The 23,575-nt window shown below is 44.3% G+C and overlaps 1 protein-coding gene across 1 annotated transcript in view; it reads right to left on the bottom strand.

Moving 5' to 3' along the window:
- The window catches only part of insrb (insulin receptor b), a 114,810-nt gene that overhangs the window by 12,404 nt on the left and 78,831 nt on the right, over positions 1 to 23,575 (bottom strand). Inside the window, exons 4-14 of the mRNA XM_083767719.1 lie at positions 23,258 to 23,391; positions 13,351 to 13,490; positions 12,468 to 12,612; positions 11,955 to 12,169; positions 11,701 to 11,827; positions 10,618 to 10,868; positions 9,752 to 9,919; positions 9,062 to 9,260; positions 3,484 to 3,622; positions 2,521 to 2,674; positions 1,240 to 1,388 (exon numbers count right to left, since the gene is read on the bottom strand). Of these exons, the coding sequence (XP_083623845.1) occupies positions 1,240 to 1,388; positions 2,521 to 2,674; positions 3,484 to 3,622; positions 9,062 to 9,260; positions 9,752 to 9,919; positions 10,618 to 10,868; positions 11,701 to 11,827; positions 11,955 to 12,169; positions 12,468 to 12,612; positions 13,351 to 13,490; positions 23,258 to 23,391 (1,821 nt within the window). The remainder of the gene's footprint in view (positions 1 to 1,239; positions 1,389 to 2,520; positions 2,675 to 3,483; positions 3,623 to 9,061; positions 9,261 to 9,751; positions 9,920 to 10,617; positions 10,869 to 11,700; positions 11,828 to 11,954; positions 12,170 to 12,467; positions 12,613 to 13,350; positions 13,491 to 23,257; positions 23,392 to 23,575) is intronic.

Below are 23,575 nucleotides of genomic sequence, written 5' to 3'. Positions count from 1 at the left end.
TCCAGGCCTCTTATCATTCAGCGCAATAATGAGTCTCTTAGTCCTATGTGCAATGCCCAAAAACATGGCCAAAGGCAGTGTAGCAACAATAAAGCATCAAATATAGAATGCTATCATTCTATTCCAAATTTTGTGCCAAATGTTTTGCTACACCACCTATCCTAGGGCATAGGATCACGCTGCAGCACATTGTACGTTTGTAGATCTGTTATTTTTGTCACATACTGGTACACATTAGGCTGCAATCACGCTGCCCGTTTGGCGAATAACGACTTACTGTATGTTACATATTTTGTTTAATGTTATGTTTTGGAAACAGTTTTTTTTTAACAAAATCAATAGCCAAAAAACAATGATAAATTGATACATTTATCAAATTCCAAAAGCTTTCCAGGACTGGAAAATGTATTTTCTAATTTCAAAATATTTCCAGGAAGCTTCATGGCCGTGGGAACCCTGTATATATTTTTTTTTAACATTTGGGGGTCCGCGGTCAAATACATATTAATCTGAGGTGTCCTTGACATGAAAAGGTTTGAGAAGCACCGGTCTAGGCTTTAGGGTGGATCTGTGAGTAAGTAAGCAGAGCAGTGTGGTTTCAGTGCAGTGCAGTTTGCACTGGCGGTGTCATCCGAGACGCCAGGCCATCCTTGCCACTGCATCCTACTCTTCCTTCCTGGCTCTGTCGCTATGGTAACAGAGCTGCTGCTGGCTCCTAGGGTCAGGCGGTGCAGCAATGAATAGCAATGAGAAACGAGTGCTCACATTCACAGTGAGTAAACAACAACCGCACATGCGCACACGCACACGGCAGACAATACCAGTATAAACACTGGGAGCATATGTTACTAAACAAATATTTCCTTTGTGCTTCCATCTAAACAAGGGAACAGGACTTCTTTAAAAGTGCATACTCAGTTAAATTTAATGTCCTCTGCACTTGCATCCTTTACCTCCATTCTGTGTGAGCATTCCTTAATCTCTTTTAGTGGTACAACATTGTATCAAACGAATCAATTTAATCGATTTGAATAAAATATGGATTATAGGGAAATAATTCACAATTACTGAAGATTTTCTCCCCAAATTGCGTCACGTTGTGAACTTGTAGATTGGCAATTTTTTGCTCTTTCTGTAGGGTGATTAATCACACAAATCAAAAATGTATATATACTGTAAATCACGTTTGTTGATTCCCCCCCCCCCCCCACTGAGAAGCAGTGCGTCTGGCATACTGACCTCGGTTTCTCCAACCTTCCGGTAGAACAGCTCATAGAGGATGATGAGGCCATTGGGGGAGCGAGGCGCCTGCCACTTGATGATCACAGAGTTGGGCTCGTCTGGGAGCATCTCGTGAGTCACAGGCCCCGGGATATCGTCAGCCTTTTCTGTACGGCACAGGAGAGCACATACTGTCATTAGGATGGGTGCAACAATTTATATATATATGTATATATATACAGTACGCACGCACGCACACGCACACGCACACGCACACACACACACACACACACACACACACACACACACACACACACACACACACACACACACACACACACACACACACAGGCTTTATTAGCCATGGGTTTTCTGATCAATACATGTGCATGTGCTGGGCCTGTACATGCAAAAAACAGTTATTTGACGGTAATTTGTACCTTTTTGGCACGGTTCTATACGTTACTTTGGCCAAATATTTAACTACAAGCTCATCAGCTGAAATGGTGGATGTAAGAACACACGTTTGTTGGTTACAGAGCAGGGTAAATATCAAGTTTTGTCCCAAAATCTTGTGTTTATAACTATATTCCTCATGTCCAGGCTGGTGGTGTGTTGTTGTTATGTTTTATACACGCCGACGGGTTTGAGGGGGCTCCAGAGAGTCCAGACGGCCGGGCGTCACTTCCCCTGCCCATCAGTGACGGGAGGAGGATGCGACGCCCGGCCGTCGGGGGCCCCCTAAACCAACTGCCTACTTTTACTATTAGGGGGAAAAAAACCAACTACAGATTACAGGATGGGCTGCAATGTACGTAGCGCAAATAGCCGCCTCTGAGGGCAGGGCACGTAATATTTACTATTGGAAAATGGAAATAACAAAAATCCTTTTGTCATTTGGATTTTCCCACCAACCCTATGCACATTTCGCCTGTGTATAATATATAATACAATATATATATATTCTTTCTTAATATACATTTTGTTTTCCCACAAGTCCACAACGAATGTGATGCATTTCCAGTGTGACACAGTAGTCACACAAAAGAAGCAAAGAAATTGTGCTGTGAGCTAATTGTTTGGTTAAGTCTCTCTCTAGGTCGTCCCCAGACCTAAGTGTGAGTCCTAAGTCTGTCCAAGGGGTTTTCTAAATATTCAACCAATGACAAGTATTAACAAGAGCCTGTAACTAAATAATAACCTTCCATAGCAACACTGCTTCTTTCTTCCATTTCTTGACAATTAACCGTTTTAGACATAAGAGGTTTCCACTTGACAGCGTGCCCTACTGTACTGTACCTTCAGGCATGGTACGAGCACTGACGTAGGTGGCCATGCTGCAGCGGTTGATGTCAACAGGATCATTGCAGGCCAGGATCTCGATCTTATAGCTGGTGAAGTGCTGCAAGTTGGAGATGACCGTGGACTCCTTGAGGAACACCTTCAGCTCCACCTAAACCCACAAAGAGGAGTCATGACAAGGTGGTCCAAACAAAGCTACCGTTAGAAATGGATATTGAATCACGTAAACCCTATATACTTGTTTTGTGTACTAGTTGATCAGTGTTCCCAAGAGATCTCTTCAGTTTTTGCCTTACACTAAATGTCTTTACTGAAAATAGTCAATCATTAAGCTCACAATGCGACACTTTGTGAACTTGTAGATCTCTTATTTTCGCCTTCTGGGAGCCCCAGAATAGCGACACTAGTGTGTATGGTTAAAATATTTCATGATAATGGATCAAACTGTAATGGTCCACAGTCGTGCACTTTGCAGTGACCTTTTGTTTCGAGAGAAGCTTTCAAAACTTTCCAGACCATAACTTGTAAGGTACAATAAGTTAAAAATTCAGTTTAAAAACCTTCGTTAAGAAAATGCAAAATCTCTATATTCTGATAGTAATAGTACTGAACACTCGTTCAGTCTCCGCATATCTCCAGCTCTTTAGTGAATAGAAAATAAATGTCCAGGTGGCAAACCTGTTTCATCCAAGGAGAGAAAACCCATTTATGAACTTCAATTATAGTGTTCTGGGTCCAATTTTGTTTGCTATAATTTATTGTTATGTTTCATCACTTCCAATTTCCCTCGTTTATGCTGTATCTTGTAGAGTTCTCTCAGTTACTGGACAAACCCTTTAAGGCTTACTTGAACATAGAAATATCACTTACCAGCACCTTTAAATATACAGTGTATATATTTTTATTTTCCATATTTTCAATGAGAGCAATTGACAATAGAATAAAGAAAGGGTGCGAAACCTTGGATCCCTCCTCCTCCTCCTCTTCTCCCGGTGTAGGGGTGGTGGAGGCGTCGGGCAGACTGGGAGGAATGGTCAGGAAATTGGGCAGGGTCTGCGTGGCATTGGCCACGCCCACTGAGCGCCGCCGCCGGGATGGTCTGCAGAGACAGCGGAGAAATAAAACATCATCAGAACCATAGAAGGATTTCCCAGGGTTTCTGTTGATGATTACATGTCTTATTATATTATATAATATATATCGATGCAGAAGTGGTGGAAAAAGTACTCAAATCTTTTTACTTAACCCTTTCTGACCTGAGATCAGATTCTAAAAATGTCTTCTACATCCTGACAGTTTTCTGAAAAAACTACGTTTCTGTCAGTCGATTTTTCAAAAATAGCAGACCTACAAGCTCATAGCGCGCCACTCGGTGGCGCGCTATGAGCTTGTAGATCTGCTATTTTTCAATAGCTAAAGCATAGCATAATGCTAACACCAAAAGTACCCTTTTACCCAAGTATAATAATACATTTACTTGGGTAAAAGTACAAAGGTAAGGAAGGAAAGTAGTTTTCAAATGTATAACTTTTGCTAATAGCAGATGTACAAGCTCACAATGTGTCTCAGCTATTTTCAAATGGCTGAAATATGTATATGTATATACCGGTAGGCATGAATTGGATAATGTATGTAAGTAACTAAATAAAGTTACTAACTAAAGTTGTTGTAATGGAGTAAAAGTAAAAGTACTGAAAATTGTTAAAAGAAATACCTCAAAATGAGTAAATGTACTTATTTACTTTACACCACTACCATGCAGGATGTACCGTATAATAGTTTCGCTTCCATCGAATCTCTTTATAAAATAGTGTTTTGCGACAAAAAGGTAAGAAGTGCACAGACAGTATGGATTGAGCGCTGGACAGACGGAGGTGTCGTTACAAGGCTAAGAGAAAGCCAGTGGGAACCTTTGCTCACACTAACCTTTACAGCATGGGGCCATGTTGGATTACTCACATAATGTTGTCACTGCCTTTCAACTACATGCACTTCCCAACACTCACCACTGGGTGGTGTCAACCACCAACCACAAGTGGAATTCACTAGGTGCCAAGCGGTCATGAGCCTAAGCCCATCAGCATGGTAACTGACCAAATGACTTCACTTGACACAGCACACCTTTGTACAAGAGTAGGTCAAGTTATGAAGTGAATGCATCATCTTGGGTGGAGGCAGCTTACAACCTTACAGCTGGAATGGACAGTAGGGCTGGGCTATACTGTATATTGATATTTTATCCATATCTTGATATGAAACTAGATATCGTCTGGGATTTGGGATATCATAGCATAAGTGTTGTCTTTACCTGGTTTTAATCACGTATTTTATGCTTTGCAAAATAGCTCATTTACATGCTCAAAACGCATTGCATTGGGGAGAATTTTTATTTTGTCTGTGAGGGGCGTAGGGTGTTCAGCAGTTCACAGTCCTTTCATTATTTGCCTGCCCCTGAGACTTCTTTCTGTGATTGAACATTTTTTTTAAAACAACGATTTTGAAAAGAAAGCAAACAAGACATATGAGCTTGACTGTAGATCGGCTATTTAGATTATCTTTATTCATAAAAAAAAAAAAATCTTATTCAAAATGCATTATTGTCACAATATCGTGGTCACGAATATTGTTGACATAATATTTTGTCCATATCACCCAGTCCAGGGGAACAGTAAAGAGGTTCCTTTCCCACAACAACTACTGCCCTCTCTGAGCGATGACAAAACTGCTACAATAGAGCTTCTCAGTGTAGAATGCACTGGTTGACACACAGGCACCTCCCAGGTTGGTATGACAATAAAAGAGTGAGAAGATATTGCTGTTGCAGCCAGGAGTGTGGAGCAGAACAAAATGGAGTGTAAAGTTGCAGAGAGAGCAGATAGGGGAGGATTTAACGCACGGCATCAAGCTAGAGAAACATCAAAAAAATATCTGTGTGAAGGAGCATAAAAGGGAAGCACAAACAACAAAAGTTCCTCGTTCAGTTTACCGCAATGTAGTGATCTGTCTTACACTAAAGAAGTGTGTGTGTGTGTGTGTGTGTGTGTGTGTGTGTGTGTGTGTGTGTGTGCAAGCCTAAATGGAGGGGCGGCAGTCTGCATGACTGCACCCCAGACTGGCATGGATGATAATGAGCACAGTAATCGCTCTCCTGGGAGAGAGGAGGATGTGTGTGCGTGTGTGTGTGTGTGTGTGTTCTACCACTCTCAGCCCCCCCACTAGACTGTCCAAGCACAAAAACAGCCCCCCCGACCCCCCCCCCCCCCCCCCCCCCCTCCACCACCACACACACACACACACACACACGGGTCGCAGAGTTGGCACGGCGCCCCTGCGGGACACGCACATCATGACGGCTGGGACAAACAAGAGGTGATCCAATCTGGCTGGATGGAAGAGAAGAGGGCTCCATGCAGCCCTGCTGATCAGAGGCAGAGCACAGTGTTCCTGTTCCTCTGTCACAAACAGCCACGGGGGCTTTACCCTGCACACCAGCCTGTTCACCCTGCGCTCATTAAGCACGAGGAGACCTCACTGTGACCTCGGTTTGGCACCACATAATAAGGTAAGGTGTCGGCCGGGGCTGGGAAAGCACAACAGTGACTCTTGTTGTCGGGCAGAAACCTCCCATCTCTGTGCATGAGCTACTTCACGCAAAAGCATCAAAAGTATCAGACACACAGCTAGAAGGTCCTGGGTTCGATGCCCGCTGGGGACGCTGTGGGCCTGTTCTCCTATCTGGGGACGCTGTGGGCCTGTTCTCCTATTTGGGGACGCTGTGGGCCTGTTCTCCTATCCTCATCAGTGCCCATACCCTAGGTGGGGTTGGCAAAAGGGCCTTTCTGTGTGGAGTTTGCATGTTCTCCCCGTGTCCCCTAGGCCTTGAGCAGGTGCCCTCACAAATAACATTAGCCTGGTTAATAAACCAGACCGAATCAGCCGTTGGCAAAAAAATATTGCCTGCCGGCGGATTACGGTCTGGAGAGGCTCAATTGTACGCCCATTTCCTACACCAGAGAAATGGGGCGGCCAATCGGGACACGGTATGCAATATGGGCGGGCTTTGGTACAGTGACTTTCAATGCTTGAGACCTTTGACTGACAGTAGCTCTGACCAATTGCGTCAAAGAGAAAATGTTTCAACCCGCCCCCCCTGGAAATGAAATCCAAGCTGAGCCTCCCCAGACTAATATCCCGCGGTCCGTGCGATATTAGTCTGGTTTATTAACCAGACTAAAATAACATGCCGTAATCCTGGTCTCTATACTGCCACCCCCTGGCCAGCCGGGATGCCTGATGGAGGGGAAAGAACTGGTTGGAATAACGTGTTCCTTCCACGCGCTACATCCAACCGGGGAAACTCCCCCCTGAGTTTTCAGATCTGGTACTTTTTCATTTGGATATCATGTCCATAGCTCTCGCTCCCAGTGTTCATTGGCATGTGCAACGTTTGAATGAACGTGTTATTAGCACGAATAGCTTAGCTCAAACAAAATAAACATGAACTTCTCATGACTGGTAACGAACGACTAAACATCAGGTCATAAATGACCGGCTTGTCAGACACAGCCACCAGGATCAAATTAGCAGCTCTCCTCTGTTCAGGAGAGCTGTGTAGACTCTCCCAAGTCTGTACATGGGTGCACACATTGCTGGTTATGGACTAGTATAATCTTTATATAGATAATAGACTAACTGAAGGACATGCAACCCTGTTATTACTGTAACTCATCTACTGCCAAAGACGACTTTGGGGCGGCTTTTGTGTGTTTTACGCTAGATGGCGCTCTCCGCTAACCTATGATTCACCATTTAAGTCTCATTGAAACCAGGAAATCACCTGATCGGAGTGATTGCTGTTATCCGCTCCATAGTTACTGCACTTTTAGAAACGCCTTTATCTCGGTTTCTGTGTCTGCTCTCTTCAGCATTGGCCAGCATGCTATTTTCAACTATTGAACAGATCGTCGTTTTGACAAAAAAAAAAAAAAAAGTGGCAATAGATATTCTGTGACTACTTAAAAGGTAATGAAAAACTGAAAATCACTGGCATGGGGAGTTATTTATATATTTACAGTGGATGATTTAAGGGCAAAACTTGGGCATTGTGCCCAATTCATTTGCCGTCAGCCCTCTCGCAAACATTCTATTGGTTCATATGGTTATGATACAAAAGTATATATTTAAATAAATAAATACAGTCCTCCCATTGGGCGTTTTATGTTGCTATGCCAAACAGGGAATGTTCTCGGTGTTGTCTCTGGGCTGTATTTACAAACAGCTTCAGCTTGGGGAACTGTGTCAAAAGGTTTCTGTGAGAATATTTCTGACTTGTATGTGCTTTTGTCTTAGCTCCTGTAGGCTACAAGCTTATGTCAGCCTATTTTCGTGTGCCATGTTGATGTATTAGGAACATTAAACCAGCCCGTGTGAACATCAACATGATGTGTGTGTATATCCGTATGTGTGTATGTTTGTGTGCTGGCCCCAGGCCTTGTCATTCACCAGCGTGTCTATCAGCCAGCTCTGCCTGCTCTTCCACCTGCCAGAAGAGCCTCCGGTATCAAACCAGGAGAAACAACGTTTCTCATATTTCCCATGCGTAGCCAGAAGAACTACACTGCTATTGTGCTATTTACAAACCTGGACTAATCAAGACAAAGACAGGACCTAGTAAACAAGATAGTGGAAGTTAATACTCAGTACAGTAATACTCAAGAAAAATGTCCCTCCGGGGTCAATTAGTGAATTACTGAAGATTAAGCATTTCACAACTGACTTAGTAGAGCTGTGAATCAACCCGATTGTTGGATTAATCTAACAATAGGTTTAAACATCGTCAAACAGTTGTGCAATTAGCATTAGTCATGTCAAGCTCCCTCATGTCAATCATTATAATGAAGCAAATCAACACAATCTAAAGGGTTTCCTCTGACACAGCTTACTTATTTATTCTATAGTGGACATATTCTCTTTCAATACAATACATTCAGAAAATAATCTGAAAGCAGAACTAGTTATAGAGGCTGCATTCTCAATCTCATTTTCTTAAAAGAATGATCACGATGATCTACAGTAGAAGATTCCAGTTTCTTGAATGCAAGAAAAAAACACACTCCATATTGACAGAATTAAAACTTAGCTGACCCCAACCCTGGCCTACATGCAGTATACTGCATGTTGTTATATACACATACATTATATAAGGACGTGCAGGTTTGAGCTTGTCCCAACACACCTGTTTACTCCTACCTGATTTGGCCTCCCTACAGTATGTAAAGACGTACATCAGTCAAACCCAGGGTTCGATTTGTAAAAGAAAAACTAAAATACAACACAGGGGCGACATTTTCTTAACCACTTGAGCTCTATGTACATATAGGGCTTACGCCCTTTGTACGACAAAAAAATAGCCGATCTACAAGCTCCCAAAAAGAAATGCATGTATTGCACCGGCCATAACAATGATTAAATGGAACCTAGTAAATGGAACCTGCTCAAACCTGGCTTGTAACATTCAGCCGGCGGTCATGCCACGCACCTGATCTCAAAGACCTCGTTGTGGAGGTAGTTCTCAAAGGTCTTGCGGTACTCCGTCTCCTCCTGCTCCTTCTTCAGCTGGGCGTCCGTCTTGGGGCAGGCGCAGCACCTTGCTCCCGAGGTGGGCTCGTCCGTCTGGTTCCACTTTTGCTCATCCTCGCTGCCGAGGTGGGTGGGGGTACGAGACGGCAGCTTCATACCTGGTATAGGCATGGTGGAGAGTAGAGGTTTGAAGTGAAAGAGGAGGGGGAGAGAGAGAGAGAGAAACACAAAACAGGTCAGTGAGACCCACGACCCAGGCAATGCATGTATTGTACAGTGAAGTGAACTGTACTTCAACCAGCAGCAGCACAACAGAGGCATGGGTAGTTGTAGAAAGTGAAAATAATGTTCTTTACTGCAGGTAAAAGTACCAATACCACAATGTAGGAATACTCGATCCAACAATAATTGTAGTGGAGTAACAGTACAATATTTGCCTCTGAGATGAAGTGGAGTAGATGTATAAAATATTGAAAAATGGACATACTCAAAATAAGTTATTGCAGCGAGCTTGTACTGTACATCCGCTATTTCTGAAATTTTTTGAAGGCATTTGTTGAGTCAGCCTCTGGTCTTTTAAAGGTTAAGTACACAGTACTTAACCACAGTAAATAAGTACATGGTTGTGTCCCCGAGCAAGGCAGCTAACCTTGCAGGCAGTAGTCAAACTTGTACAGGTCACTGTCCTCGGGCTGCCTCCGACAGATGACCCGGTAGTGGGTGATGTTGCCGTTGGGGTTGTTGGGAGGCTTCCACTTCAGGATGATCTGAGAGGAAGAGTTGGAGGAGGAGATGGGGTCTAGAGGCACCGAGGGCTCTGAGGGAAGAGACAGGAAGAGAGGCACATTCCAACATGGTACCTTTTAAAGATTCATAAAAAACTGAAAAAATGTCATGAGCATAACTATAAATTCCACAAAATCTTTGCGTGTGTACACTTGCTTGTCCTTCGCATAATGTCTAGAACCATCTGACCGATCCAACTTCAAACCTAGAGAAGTCAAACGGACCGACTGATATGCCCACATACTGTATAGGCAATTGGGCATTTAATTAACATACTCAAATTAAAATCCAATCCTTGAAATTAACACCTACTGAAAGCAGGTGAGAGTGTGTGAAGTGTGTGTGTGTGTGTGTGTGTGTGTGTGTGTGTGTGTGTGTGTGTGTGTGTGTGTGTGTGTGCGTGCGTGCATGCGTGGGTAGGGGATGTTGCTCGGATCGGGACGTTGCTCTGGTCGGCTGTTCTCCATAAATCTGCAAATCCTGATGTGCATGCGGCCAGTGCCCGTTTATAACCGAGGTAACGGGTACCACACTGTGGGTACTCTAACAACAGGTTCAACAAGTATTGCATAACCGGCTGCTCGAAGGGTAAGTACTGTGTATATTTATATATACACAAATTCATACCGTACACAAGCACTTGTAAGTGGCTTTAGAGAAGACTGGCTGCAAAATAGCACATATTTAAAATGTGTGTCTGTGAACTTGTATGTATGCACTGTGACTCACTGGTGGCGTTGGTGCGTACGTAGATGATGTCACTCTTGGCTCCGTGGATCTGGTGTTCGTCAGAGGCAGACAGCTGGGTCTTGACCATGATGGCGTACTGAGTCCAGGGCTTCAGAGGTCGGATCAGGTGGCCAGGCTCCTGCTGCTCCCTGTGTTCGGTGGGGCGGGATGGTGGATCCACATCTGCAATCACCCAGCTGTTGGAGCCGCAAGCGTCCTGCCCATCAAACTCAGTCACATTGGCATAAGGCCTGGGATGAAGGGACACAAGAGACAAATTGAGAGAGTGAAGTAAAAGTTTGGACTTACAATAAGCTTAGATTGATTAAGCTAGACCACGACTCGCTATTAACTCTTCTTTTGCTGGGGAATTCTTCAAAATAATGGCGCTAAAGTCCCAGCAGATGAGGCAGATTTTACTCTGAAAAGCCCCGCCTTCCGTTAGAACCCTGAAAACCGGGAGGCATGATCTTCCATTCTTACCTCACTCTACCTCCTATTCTAATTGGGACGTAAACAAGGAAGTGAACGGCAGTGCGCATGCATGAAACACAAGGAGTACGATGAAGAACGAAAGGTTTTACATCAATAAAAAAGACCTAAAGAGACCTATACACATCCAAGGCACCCCGTGGTTTTGATTCTAAAGTTGTGTATACACGTCCTTAGCATAATTAGTGTTAACAGTCTGTACATCGAAAGCTCTAAAACTCCACATGTCCCACTGCCGTTACGCATTTGTAGTCGTGTAAATAACTGTAAATCAGTTAATCAATTCAAAGCCCATCTAGTTTGCTACTTCTCAGAAATAGAAATAAAAAATATTTATGTGGAGGTTTTTCTGTTTTTAGTCCAGAACCGTTATGAGGGCGGAATTACAGACTCGTTGTAGCAATCAAGGATTGTGGAAGAGATGTCTGGTTTGAGAGACAGTGAACTGGCCCTTATCCAGGTACTGTAACAGTAACCCACAGAGCATTTCACTGCAAGTTGTGAAGATAAAAAAAAGTAAAATGTTAGGAGTTGATGTGATAAAGTCCTTGGCAATGTGAGAAGAAGCCCTGGTGTTTGTCAGATACATACGCTTCTTTGTAGAGCACCATGAAGCCCAGCAGGTCTCTGTAGTCTGGAGGCCAGAAGGGTTCCCACTTTACCATGATCTTATCTGACAGTGTTCTGATCAGGGTGAAATTTAGCCGCTTATTCTCACCTGGTAAAAAAGGGACAGAGTTTTAGGTTGTGGCATCATCCTTGTAGATTAAAAAAAGTAGTAAGAGTAAGAGAAATTTAATTGCAATCATCTCTTCAGCAGCCATCACAAAATCCGTGTCTCTTACAGGAGGCCAGGTCACCGTTGGTACGGATAGCGATGTCACTCTTAATGTTACGCTCCCGGGTTCCCGTCACAGCCTCCATCTTGCGGATCTCAGTCATGCAGAGCTTGGAGTTGGAGTGGAAGAACATGCGGCCGTTCTGGATGGTCAGGTTGTGCTTGGACCAATCCCACAGCTGACGCAAGTTCTGGTTGTCCAATGCATAGAAGGAGTAGACACTGAGAGAGAGAGAGAGAGCGTGAGAGAGAGATAATGAGAGAGAGGGGGGGGGGATCAATAGATCCAACCGAGGGCTGATGCAGGATAACCTTGGGCAACAACGACTGCCCGGATGATAATCAATATACATGTTACACTATGATATTTTAAACTCACCTACATAAGTCTTCGTCATACACTGCCTTTGTCAGATTTGTCAGATACATACATTTGTCAGATATCTACTGTTCATTACAACTCAAGCACAGTTTCCCATCAAAAAGAACAAAAGCAGCCGAGGTTGAGAAGACGACTTACTCTAGCTCCAGCTGCTCTCCCTTGATGACGCGCAGCTTGCGGAGGAAGGAGAGGGAGACCAGGGCGTAGGCTCTGCGGATGGTCAGGTAGCCTGTGATCACTTCCAGCTGCCCCAAGTTAGCCTCCAGCTCAGCTGCTATATTATCTACAAGGAAAGTGAGATAAGTGGTCAGACAGATAACCATATAGTGTCCTCAAAAGCGAACGAGAAAGGTAGACAACCACTGGGTTGTCCGTCTGTAACGGGAGACAGGTTAAGAGGACAGCACAACAGACAAACACGACACACAGGGTGTGAATCTGTGAAATACGAGCTATAGATTCCTCCATAATATTAACCCATTTTAGGCGGGAACCCGTTTTGGTGTTAGCATTACGTTATGCTTTAGCTATTTAAAAATCGAAGAACGACTGACACAGAAACATAGCTTTTTCAGAAAACTATCATTTTCAAACAGACATTATTAGAATCTGATCTCAGGTCAGAATGGCTTAATAAAGGGGTAATTAAGATACATTTCATCATCCAAACATCAGTTGTAACAAAATAACCTGACAGGGGAATGCTAAGCAAAATGAGAGAGAGAAAGAGAGGTCTACACAGAGACATCAAGTATCTCTCTGGAGAGTCGGCCTAGAGCAGACATTAAAGCCTGGTTCATGATTCCTTTAGCCCATTTGCACGTGAGCTTTCGCTGTCTTAAAAAAAGCTCCATTTTGAAATAATCGCACTGAATAAGATGTTTTCATTCAGGCAAATGTCCACACACAGGCCAACCCAATTGTCCACACACAGGCCAACCCACACACAGGCCAACCCACAGATGGGACATTTGTCTAGTTGTCTAGCCATGAACCAGGCTCAAGGAACGGTAGTACTCACTCCCCCCTCGGATCTTGATGATCATGTTGCCGTTGAGGACGGTGCAGCCTCTCAGTTCCTGGGCAGAGTTCACAGAGTCCACGGTCTTATTCCCCATACACAGCTTGGGACACAGGCCCGCACACGGTGAACACTCCAACCTGCACAAAGACACATACTCACATTCAAATCCAAGCCTTGAAATTATGTGTGTGTGTGAGTGAGTGAGTGAGTGAGTGAGTGAGTGAGTGAGTGAGTGAGTGAGTGAGTGAGTGAGTGAGTGAGTGAGTGTGTGTGTGTGTGTGTGTGTGTGTGTGTGTGTGTGTGTGTGAGTGAGTGAGTGAGCGAGTGAGTGTGTGAGAGAGAGAGAGAGAGAGAGAGAGAGATTGTGTGCATGGTTGGCATTCTTAATTTATACTCCAGTGTACCTCATCACTCGCCAAAAATAACCGATCTACAAGCTCACAATGTGTTCAATAGCGTTGTGAGCACGTAGAGTGGCTATATTCGGAACCCGACTCCATCCCGCGACAAGGTATAAATCAGGCTTTGTCTAGAACACTTTACAACTGAGTGAACAACTTATGGGTTTGGTGTCCTGACTGAAGACTCAGGGACACGACACACTGCCATTGACGGCCATGAAACATCCTTACGTCCATTTGATAAACAGGGACACTCGATGCATTCCTGCAAACCTGTCAGACAGACTACCATGTTCATAACAACTTACCATAATGCACTCCTCTGACTGTTTATTTTGCATTCCTACAGAACAAGCTAAGTGCCATGAGACATTGGCAGGTCACTAAGGTCTATGGGCGATGCTTTAAGTGGAAGTGAACAACAAAGTGGGGTTAGACATACTGTATTACACAGTGAAAGTGGCTGCTGAATTGCATAATGTACATACCACTGTGAGGGAGAGGGGGGCAACAAATAAATAAAAGATCAAATAAAAACACTTCCTGCCCTGAACCCATATGAAATGGAGAAGGACGGAATGTGAAAGAGACTGGAATGTGAAGGAGACTGGAATGTGAATGTGATGTGTTGGCGCGGCGTGGACCAGGACACAGCATGACACACCCTTATGAAATAAGTACAAGACATCTTTTCTGGGGAATGCAAACAGTAAACATCTGACTGGGTCCTGGGATGTGAAATGGAATAAATTACATCCACTCACACGTGTGCACGCACCCTGTACACATGCACATCCAGAGACTAAATCCCTGTGGCTCCATGTCTAGACAAAAACTACCCCAAAAGGCAGACCTGCTTTTAGAAATATGATGCATCCTCAGATTTATTTACATTTGTGCTTGTATTTTGAAGAATCATGAAAACATTTATTTGCTGGGGCTAAAGCGACGAACAGTTAACCGTTTGGCCGGCAGGATTAATTAGAGAATGATTACTATATGCGTTCAGCCATCATTTTGAAGATCCAAAACACCGCGACCGGAAACGGTGTTGATCTCTCACTAGCTGATGAGAAGCACAGGCCGGCGTCATTACAGCGACCGCTATGCTCCGTGCAATAAGCGTTGTTTTGACCAGAAATGCCGCCTGTGACGGGGAATTGGAGATAAAAGCGACTGAAAGCGCAAATCAAGATGGCGCAGTCCAGTGTTATGGCTAATAACGGATAGTCATCCGAAGCTAATGTGAGTAGCCTTTCGAATAGATCGGATCAAAACATTTATACAACTGAATAAACGTAACTTACGTTTATTGGCGCTTGACGAGACTAATGGTTAATGTAGGTTACGTTTTTCGGCGGGTAAAGTATTAAGGCAATACCACATGGACTCTAAAGGCCGACAGTCAGTCCCAGGTTTGATTCCAGACCATCTGCTGCATGTCACTCCCCTATTCTCTCTTCCCGTTTCCTGTCTCTCCACTGAACCTGTCAAATAAAGGCTCAGAAAAGCCCTCCAAAGATAAAAATAAATACCGGTAGCTGCTTTAATTTCTTTTTTAAATAAAATAAATAAATAATCAGCAATAGGATTATTGGGCAAAATAAAACAGCACCGTGGAATCTCCATTTGGGAAGATGGATTCAGATAAATCCTGAAATTAATCCATTGGCTTTTAGAAGCGTAATTAGATTATGTAATCTGTTCTCCAAGGCTGAAGCTCCTTCCCTTTTATTTTTCTTTACATATACAGTCACATGCTCCGCTTCACTTCTGTTTTTCATGCAACACAGACATGCACAGAGCAACACAGACATGCACATGCCCAGAGCCCAATCAGACAACAAAACAACATGGCTGGAACCCCAGCTGCAGTCCCTAAAGGGCCTTGCTCAGTTTCGCTCAGTTTCACTCTCTTTCTCTCTCTCTCTCTCTCTCTCTCTCAAAGCACACTCTGTGGCGTCCTCTTCCTGCAAAACACAGACACACAAGCAAGCGCGCGCAGCCGCGCACACGCACACACACACACACACACACACACACACACACACACACACACACACACACACACACACACACACACACACACACACACACACACACACACACACACACACACACACACACACACACACACACACACACACACACACACAGTGGCCTTGATAGCGTTGCCTTTCAGGAATTCATTCACAAAAGCCAGGACCAGTGTAGCGCGCAGGCCAGAGACACACCACAGAGAAAAAAGGGACCCACCACTTCATTCACAAATGAGCAGCAATCTGTGTTTTTTTCCCCCTCAAGCCCTCTCCAAAGAACATAATCCCTCTCTTTAATTCCACTTCCAGCCTTGACATCCCTAACCACACAGATCTGGTTTAGACATAAGCTAAAAGGACCGTCGGTCGGTCGGTCTGTCGGTCGCCACCACAACCAGAGACAGCTACAAGCACCCACCCCCCTCCTCCGCACGTGCCCCCTAAAACCCCTCCCACTTCCCCCAACCCACACTCCGCAATCAAACTAACTACCGATCTCTCTCAACTAACTACCTCACACTGAGCCACCCCCCACATCCCCAAACTTTCCAAGAATTCCTCACGCACGCTCCTTCTGGGGACAATATCAGCAATAGAGCGCCGAAGTCCTGACGTCACTGTCAGTAGAGGGCGCCAGTCCACAGGTTTGTGTATTTTTATTTGCATTGAAATCCCCATAGGGGGATTTTAGATCTTTTCATATAAGAACTGTGTTCTTATATGAAATAAAACGATCATCGCAGCCTTTTCACTCGTATGGATATGAAGCATCGACTGAAGGTGGAAATGTACAAATATACCCAAAGAGTAACACAATAAGCGCTAGAAACGAGTCAAACAACAGACTACATTTCTGGTTCTTCTGGGGTTGCTGCAGCTGAGTAGCACAACAGAAACTGACATATTAATTCAGTTTTTTTATTTTATTTTCATTGATATTTTATGTTTCGTGGTTATTACGAGTCGAGTCACTGCCAGCTGAGCTTACGTCAACGAGGAATCTCAGGAACGCAATGTGTTGACAGCTGGGCGTATATTAGCAGCGACATTGATTTCATACACTTTCAAGGCTTTTGCGGCCACATTAATTCCATTTTCTCCAGAACTGGCTGTATCAAATATGAATGGACATCATTAACAAAGCACAGCCACCCCGTTTATTTTTCAAACAGTTCTTATATGAAGCAACCTAAAATCTCCCTATGTGGATTTCAATGCAAATTAAAAATACATGAACCTGTGGACTGGCGCCCTCTACTGAAAGTGACGTCAAACTTGGGTGCTCTATGTGGACAGAGTAGAGCAGAGTGGGGGAGATTAGAGTAGACTCAGCAGTGCTTCCCAAACTTTTCAGGGTTTCAGACGCAAAAGAGAGATTAGATGTTTGCCCGGGACTCAAAGTGGTTTAGTAATAGCAGATCTACAAGTTTGTAGAACAGCTATTTTCACAACGTATACATTATTTGTATTTTTATTTATGGAAATTAATTTGTTCAAATGTATAAAATTATTATTATTTTCTTTAATAAAAAAAATAATATTTGATTGCACCTGGCTAAATGGTCTGCATCTCGACTAGAATGAAAAGGCAGAAAATGACAAAATAAACTTGATATTTTATTTAAAAAAATGTGATTTTAATTGTTTCACATTAACACAGTTCGAATGTTGAAGAAGGTTTTCATTCCAACAGATAGTTAATTCATTAAATGAGTACATTTAAAGGTCAAAGTAGGCTTGTTATTTCGCTAACTTTACCTGTGTTTTGGGGGCAGAGAGGTGCAGGCTCTGAGATTTGTATACTGGTTTTCGATTGGTCTTTGGAATGTCTTTGTCTCTAGTTAGTCAAGTTATAGGAAAAGAAAATGGGATTTTTTAATGGGAGTCGTGACCCATAATGGGTCCCGACCCACTGTTTGGGAACCAGTGAAGGAAACAAGACCGCAAGGACTTGACGTTTGACTGTACTCTGTTGCCATCTTTACATTTATGTTCAATAAACTAATCAATCAATGAAGTAGAGTGTGGGAGAGTAGAGTAGAGAGGGAGAGGCGAGTATGGGGAGCTGTGTGGAGGAGAGGAGTGGATTCGAGAGGAGGAGGAGGAGGAGGAGGGGTGGACTGAGGACAAGCCGACAGAGTTGCCTCAAAATGATTCCTGGAAAAACAGATCTGCTAATGTGCGGCGAGGTGGGGGTCGAGGGGGAGGATGTTAAAGAAATCCAATCAGGCTTCCAAAACTCAGGGGTAAGGAGACAATGGCATCAAAAGGCAGCCATAGCAGCCACCTGTTTAAAGCAGCCCCTGAGCTGACTGAGCTGTGGGCAGGGCTGACAAAAGCAGCTATTGTTCACTGCAGGGGCCACCAGAGCACTGCATGGGCTCCTCGTTCACTAGCTCACCCTGTATTAATGCTGTGTTTATGCTGCCCTTATTATAACCTCCCCTTAGTGACTCAATACGTACACACACAGGCACGCACGCACATACACACAATTACAACAAACTGACGCGTTTGTTTGAAATCCCTACTCAATTCAATTCAAAGGAGCTTTATTGGCATGAGAAAACATACGTTTACATTGCCAATTTTCAATTAAAACTGTTGAAAAGTATAGACAGTTGGCGGGGGTACAGCATTAAGTAAACGGAGCTTTGTCACATTGCATCGTTATATACATGTTAATGTATTTAGTTTTTTTTAAACAAATAGCAGCATTTTTTGCAGTCACTTTAGGACAAATAGCAGTATATTTTCTCAAGACTATTTAAATAGTATACAAAAAAGTTTAGATTAAAGGTAGCCCTGTTTACATGTGCAGTAGGTCTACTTGGTACAGATAGTAGTCGCGCACACACACACACGCACGCACGCACGCACGCACACACACACACACACACGCACAAATCATTCCCCCACCCCCCCACCCCCTGGCTCCCTCAACAGTCCCAGGGGAGCCGTTTTGGTCGTTGGCTGGCCTCTCTCCTACTATCTCCCGTGATGCTAACAAATGACCCATTACACAGCCGGCCTCTCCAAGCTTCCATCGCATTAAGCTCTTAATACCACATATCAGTCCCCCACCCCAACGACTTCTGTCTGAGTGGAAACAGTCTGTAATGAACGCTCCAAAACAACAAAAATAAAGGGAAAAATAGACAGGAGGATAGTCCCCGTCTCTCGGTCTCATTCTCTCTCTCCCCCTCATGGAAAATCACAAATTCAGCTTCTCAAAATGTAATGCTCTAGTTCAGTGCCTCTCAACCTTTCCTGGCTCAGGGCCCACTTGTAAAATCTCGAAAGTCTTCGCCGTGGCCCACCCACCTGACCACTTAACAAGGCAGCCGGTTGTGTTAAGTGGTCAGAGGCCGCAGGCTGACCGCGTGCATTTTCAGAGCATTTTGATTTGCATGATCAGTCAGACGACTGTGAATGAACGAATGTCATGTCAAAGTGTTTTGCTAATTATTTGGTTGTGTCCCGGCTCACAGGTTGAGAACCGCTGCTCTAGTCGCAGTGCAGGAAAGAGAGAAATGTTTTGAGCCGTTGTATTGAAAAACACAGACAGACAAAACAGCCTGGGTCCAGCTCTTAAAGGGACAGTGTTTATCTGTCCGGCTGAACTCTGTGACTCTGGCCCTGGCCGTCTGCTAGAACCATCCAGAACACGCAGGCCACAGCTGACTCTTTGGTTTGGTCCAGGGCCCGGCGGAACCCGACCACACACACATACTGTACACGCACACACACACACGCACGCATGCTTGCATGCATACACACACACACACACACACACACACCCCCCCCCCCCCCCCCCCCGCTGTGTTGCTTGAGCCTCCAGGAAAGACGAACAAATTCTGTCATGGGTGTTAGCAAAGGTCGAATGCCTAGAGAGCACATTTAGCCGTCTGTAAAAACCCAGAGAACGAGACAGAGATGGAGAGAAAAACAGAGAGGGTAGAAGGCACAGAGGAGGAGGAGGACTGCCCATAGAACCTGTCTGATATACAAGCTAAGCACAACACATTGTTCCCTTGCAGATCGTCTACTGTTGGAGCGTGACACCAGCATGCAAACAAGTATAAATCAGGCATAAGGGGATTGTTTTATTTCTATTCAGTTTAGGAGAATATCTGCGATGCAGTCAATGTGATGCGAACCTCTGGCTCTCCTGCCTTTTCTACTGTTTTCCTGCCCTCCCAACACCTAGTCCATTTCCATCAAAGAAGTGTGCTTGCTTGTGTGCGTGTGTGTGTGTCCGTGTCCGTCTGGCTGTCTGGATGGGTGATTTGTGTGTCTGAGTGTAGCTGGCTGCTGCCAGCTAAGCCACTATGATGACGTTCTCTCCTACTGAAACCAAACCAACACACACACACAACACAGTCAGGCCGTGATGTTGCAACTGCAGCAGAATCCTAATGGAAAAGAACTTTCTGGTACAGTATATCACATAATGCGCCCACGACTCGAGCGCATGCGCACACACACACACACACACACACACACACACACACACACACACACACACACACACACACACACACACACACACACACACACACACACACACACACACACACACACACACACACACACACACACACACACACACACACACACACACACACACACACACACACACACACAGCTTCTGCCTCATGCCTTGGGGTGTATGACTGAGCCTTTAAGCAATGTTCCTCAATGCCTAAGCACCTGATAATCCCTGTAGGCTGGCACCATGCAAGGGAAAGTCACCGCCCCCCGAAACCCCCCCCCCCCTTCCCAAGTGCGTGAAACACACGCACACACACGTTGGATGAAATGTCCTTAGTCCCGTTCCCATTGGGTGTACAGAGGACTGTTAATCTGTTTTAATATGGGGTGTAAAGAACTGCCCTCCCTCTCTGTGTGTTTTGTGTGTGTTATTTACCTAATAAATAGATCTATTTATACCTCTCCCTATCTGGACACAGTGGATATTTCCCCTCAGACTGCACCTGGAAAAAGCAACACAGCCTTCCCGAGGCCAGAGTAATGTAGTCACCAACACGTTCCACACACACACACACACACACACACACACACACACACACACACACACACACATACCAGAAACACACAAACACCATCAATCATCCAGCAACCTGTGGCTTTTGGCCTAGCAGACATCTCTAGCACACAACCTGCTGCTATTAGCTCAAACTCAGAAAAACACCTCTGTATCCATCTCCTCCTGCATGCCTTCTCCTCTTCCCTCCTGCTCCCTTTGCTCTTATTATTTCCTCTCTCCTGAAACGTTTGTCACGTCCCACTCTCGATACGTAACTTCACGTTGCCGAAACGTGCCGTTTGCATTCCGCCAACGTGTTTTGGGTTATTTATTGAAACACAGCAAGGCAGGAGCCGGTTTATTGACAGAGTTTACAAGCTGGGTGTTATGCGCTAATTAGACACTTTGCATCTATGGGGAGGGGGGGGGGGGGGGGGGGACAGCACATTTTGGTGACACAACCTGTTGAAGTCGCACTACAGCTGTAACTTGGTTTAGCTAAAATCGCTAAAACGAAATTAACTCTCACCTTTTACTTTGTCTAATAACAACCTAAAACTTGAACCTTGGTTGAAATAAACGAATGCTCAGTAAGTGAGAATGAATAGTTGGTTATATATAATAATTTAAAATTGGTTGTGTGTGTGTGTGTGTGTGTGTGCGTGCGTGCGTGTCATGTTTTTCTTTGATCTTCTAGGCAACTATGATTTCCAAACCTTGCCAACCACAGCAAGAATATACCAACCTGTTCCCATCCTGCGTGTCTGTATGCTAGCGGGTTGCTCAGAAGAGAACCCGGGGACAAGGTCACAGGTCACACAAGGTCACCCCTCCTGCACAGCAGGTATTTTCCTCCTTTCACATGCAATTAGTTCGGTTATGTATCTGGCTGTGCGGATCCTCGCCGTCGGGTGGAAACCTCATCATTACAAAATTGTAAATTTTTAGGACGTTTTAAACAAAATAACATAAATGTCAATCGTGACTATGATAACAGTCTGAAAAAGAGCCGGCCGGCCGCTGTGTCTTAGGTAAAATCATGCATATGGGCCATTCTACCGAAATCAAATTGCAGTCCCACAATGAAAAACAACTCAAAAAACTATTTAGTATTCAGACTTTTCACTGTAGTAATGTCATAGTATGGTCAAATTAATCACAATACATTAATATAAAATTCACTTCACTTCCTATTGGAAGGTGGCTGTCCCAACTCCCAACCTCTAACCCCTAAATTTAAATTCATGAAAAAAGTACTTAAATGATTTTTGTCACTTTCCTAAAAAATGTTTTTTAATACACCCATTTGTATTTTTTGCAATTTCTTTGCTATCCAAAATAGCATACAAACTTCACACAAATTTCAAACTCTGAATTTGAACCAATTCGGTAGAATGGCCCATATAGTACAGTATAACTACAGACGTACTGTATAGATAAATACAGATGTTTTGGCCTTCCAGTTTGTCCATACAGTCCATACCATACAGTATACACGTCAAGTCAACCTGCTTTCTCACAGGGAAGCTAGAGACTTTCCATAGTGGATCTCAACCCCCCCCCCCCCCCCTCCCCCCCTTCACATTGTGTTTGATCAACTTCCAAACACCGCCATCTGTTGCGCGTAATGTTATTGTGAGTGTTTAGTGTTCACATGACACCTGTGATGAACATGAGGTCAGGGGGTATTGTCGCGGGCGACAGTTACATCTAAGATCATGTAATGAAAGTCACTGTCAACAATGTGGCCATGTTGATGGTGGTGTCACTGTGGGATTAAGCCCTAAGCCCTATATTATACTTTGCCGTATGATGAATAGTGAAAATAAGCAGTATGAGGAATGAGTGAGAGCAGCATAACCTCTGTAAGGTCACACAAAGCGTAGTGCAGTCAGTGCAACATGTTGCCAGCTTGTAGATGTTGATTTCTGATTTTTGGCCCAAAATAGGGACATGATATATTGAAAGCTATGCCCATGATGCGCCAATGTGCCTGGCATGGTAGTAATGAGGATAAATCATTCAGAAATATAGGATATGTTGTGAATTGTGTGTGAAGGTTACCGTTTGTATGAGTGTGAGCGTATGTGTGAGCGTGTGTGTGTGTGTGTGTGTGTGCTCAATGTGGAGGAGGCGTTGTTTCCTTTATCCATGATTTATGTCTGCTGCCCTGTGTCCGACATGTCAGCTGTACTGTTTGTAACGATGCTTTGCCGTCCATGCAAGTTGTAACTGGCTGCTCTCCTATTGTCAAACTGCACTGGCAGTGTTTATGTCCTTTGTACAAGGTATTCCCGTAGTTCTCATTATGTGGACATAAATAAACATTTCAAATGTGTGTGTGTGTGTGTGTGTGTGTGTGTGTGTGTGTGTGTGTGTGTGCGTGCATGCATGTGTGTAGGAGTCAGACGTACGTAGTGGAGTTGATGGTTGTATATCCAGAGGGACACTCAGGGATACAGGCTCCATTGTGGATGACGTACTCATGGCAGGCTGGCTCCCTGTCCAGTGGCAGCCTTTTACTGCTCTTACACTGGTTGTGCAGATCCTGCAGAGAACAGTAGAGTTAGACACAGAGACAGAGGCTGTGCTCCAGCACAGGGTGAAGGAAAATACTTTACACAACATTAAATTACATATTGGCCTCTACGTTGAAAGGCGGGGACGCAGAAATGCTTTGGCAGCCCAATGTTATTGTTCCAAGTTCACACGGGGCAGACGCAACAACGCAA

The sequence above is a fragment of the Protomyctophum parallelum genome (assembly GCF_964188405.1).
Source record: "Protomyctophum parallelum genome assembly, chromosome: 6".
Lineage (NCBI taxonomy): Eukaryota > Metazoa > Chordata > Actinopteri > Myctophiformes > Myctophidae > Protomyctophum > Protomyctophum parallelum.
The sequence above is the reverse complement of the archived record's forward strand: the minus strand, read 5'-3'. Positions and strand labels throughout refer to the sequence as shown.